This window comes from Atta colombica, unplaced genomic scaffold, assembly GCF_001594045.1.
Source record: "Atta colombica isolate Treedump-2 unplaced genomic scaffold, Acol1.0 scaffold105, whole genome shotgun sequence".
Classification (NCBI taxonomy): Eukaryota; Metazoa; Arthropoda; class Insecta; order Hymenoptera; family Formicidae; genus Atta; species Atta colombica.
The window spans coordinates 3,903,666-3,906,551 of record NW_017259190.1 but is presented as its reverse complement, the minus strand read 5'-3'; the positions used below and the strand labels follow the sequence as shown (position 1 = coordinate 3,906,551).

The following is a 2,886-nucleotide window of genomic DNA, read 5'->3' as shown; positions in this document are numbered from 1 at the left end:
TATATATATAAAGACATGAAAAATGAATTCATTTTTTAATTAAATCAAATTATACTTGACAGGATTGTGTCATATATTTTAAGATTATCTTTACATGAAATATTTACATATTATTTACGTTAAGTTCACATGAATTTTCTTTATAATATAAGAAATAATACAAGAAATGTAAAATATGTAAATTATTATTGAAAAAATTAAATTTTGCGATTGTTAATATATCTGACTCTAATATTGACAAATGAAAATATATAAGCAAGAAAGTTTTTGCACAGTACAACAATAAAGAACATAAATTGTTCTTTGTCATAAATTATTTATATAGATGATATATAATACAGTTTCCATAGTTTACTTTGTACATACATGTAGATGTAGATTATTACATTTTACATGTAAACCCTGAGGCTTGAATGCAGATAATTTAATCATACCATAGGCAGCATGAATCTTCCTTATCACCATTCTTATGATGGATACGTCGAGCTGCGACAGTGGCACGCGCGGCGGCGTCTCAATAGACTCATCATCCAAGTTTGTTCCTTCAACCACGAACGTCGGCTGTGCATCCAGTCTTCGTTTGACATTGCACACGCCCAAGTGCTTAGTCAGCTTGGATCTGTAGCATGTACTGGAAGAAGACAAATGTCATGATACCACACTAGAATCTACCGAATTTAATGAATACTTGCTGTGTGGGATCCAGCGGACATGGTACTCTCTCATTCCCGATGTTGGAGCCAGCGAGATCCCGTTGATGCTCGCCGCAGTATTGATGACCTTTTTGCACTGTCATGCGGCAGAATCGCTTCTTGCGCTCAACAAAGTGCATGCAGTGATTGCTATCCATCATATTCTCACGAAAAATTTCTTAGATACTTTTCTTAGAAGAGGTTTTGTTATGTTATATTTCACTGGGTAATGGATTTACGCTTTTAATTTTTCCGTGAGATTATATGAGCCTTGTTTCACCTTGTTTAATAATCTGCCTTGTTTAATAATAATCTTCTTCATTATATTAAAGTATTTCTCCACTTTCGATCAATATTCTTCCTGAATTCCTCTTGGAAGAAGTCGTCGCAGGTTAGGATTATCAGTCTAGCAAGAAGTGACGTGTTCGATAATTATACTTATTCGCTGCTAGATGACGCCACCGTTCAATTTTTCCACAAATAAATCAAGATTAGTTTCGCCAACATTCCTAACGAGGGCGTTGCAAGTACTGATTATGCACTCGCATGGATCTCGGATTCGTCGATTTCAATCACAAGCCCTTGATCCATGATCGAATGTCGTCTCACTCACCGAGAATACCGATAAAAGAAAATAAATAGCAATTATTGTAATCGCGAGACTGCTTTTAAGACTCCGTCTTGAACGCAATAAAAAATTCAAAAACTGATTCTCTCAAATCGAGTCGAGGCTACAAATTTAGCCATGCCAAATCTTATAGATCTTCTTGGGGCGGCGGTTCCATTGGTTTTCCTTTACAAATTTTTCGCGAATCCTTTCGAACAATATTTTCGAATTACTCTGGTATATTTATCGTTCACCGCCGGAGAGACAGGAAGAGACTCGCGAGAGTGCGCGAGTAATTCGCTAATGTAGAGCTTACCCTGATACCAGCCCATCTCAAAGTTCACCTTTTGCCTCCCCTCATCTTTCTGCCTCCAGCCCGTCCGACCCCTCGCTCGTCCTTCGTAATTCCCTTTTCTCGTAGCTCGTTCTCTCTATCCTCCCACAACTTTTCCCCGGCCTCTCTGGCTGCCTCGCGCTCGCGGCGTTATCTATCCTCTTGAAGCGAGCTATTACCCGATTGTTTCTTAAATAAAATATCATCGGAGTCCCGTCGCCAACCACTCACAATAATAATTGCCTCGCCAGTGTGTCAACCGATCCACCCTCGCGCGCAACCCCTCATCTGTCTCACGGCCGCGCCGGATCCTCTCTCTCTCTCTCTCTCTCTCTCTCTCTCTCTCTCTCTCTCTCTCTCTCTCTCTCTCTCTCTCACACATTCTCCCTTACTTTCTTCTTTCTTTTTATTTTTCCACCGCGCCGTCCGTCATGCGGATGTACCTGAAAAAGAAATTTGACGCTCTTGTACAATTCGCGTAATGTCATCATGTAATGACGTGATATCGCGGATCGCTCGCTCATTAACAAGTTTAACCGACGGGACGCGCGTCAGTGCATAAATCTATTCTTTAAACCTGTTGCTTTTGCGAATATCGACGATTATCGACGATTTCGCGATATAGATGTTTCGAAAGAATCTGAGAACCATGACGTTAACGGTGAAATTATCCTTATTCGTTTCCTGATTATCGACAGGACGGCGGAAAAGGTTTTGAAAAAAACTTTATATCGGATTAAAGGTTGGATGGTATATCTGAAATACTCGTAGAGTTCAAGCTCGAAACACGTATTTCACAGCCACAAGCGCTAACGATCCCTTTTTTGTCTCCCCGGCAATGTTCCGCAAGCGGAGCATAGCGCGATGTTAACAAGCAGAAGGGATTAAGGAGTAGATGGACAAGTGGTCCGCATCATCATCAACGAAGTTCTGAGGCGTCTGATAAAGCACAATGTGCTATGTTTATTCGCTGCGAAGAAATACCGTTGATCGCCTCCTTCGTCATTTATATGCTAATCTTCGTTTCGCGTTTTGAGATTAGGAAAATTGTCTTGAATGAATAAAGCCTAGCTCAACTTTGTCGACAAAATCAGTGGCACGTCAAAAAACGTAAGCAATAAGACATAAACGATAAAAAACCGCCTTCAATGGGAGTAAAGTCAGAAATACAAAAAAAAACCTCACACGATACAATTTCCCATACAGCACAGAAATATTGCAACAACATTGCAAAAATATATCATTGTAAAATT

At 39.8% G+C, this 2,886-nt stretch overlaps 1 protein-coding gene across 1 annotated transcript in view; it reads right to left on the bottom strand.

The window, feature by feature from the left end:
- Positions 1–1,091, bottom strand: part of LOC108690096 (tRNA:m(4)X modification enzyme TRM13 homolog) — a 2,295-nt gene extending 1,204 nt beyond the window's left edge. Inside the window, exons 1-2 of the mRNA XM_018197216.1 lie at positions 693–1,091; positions 387–631 (exon numbers count right to left, since the gene is read on the bottom strand). Coding sequence (XP_018052705.1) covers positions 387–631; positions 693–853 — 406 coding nt within the window. The 5' untranslated portion in view covers positions 854–1,091. The remainder of the gene's footprint in view (positions 1–386; positions 632–692) is intronic.
- Between the last annotated feature and the right edge of the window lie 1,795 nt (positions 1,092–2,886).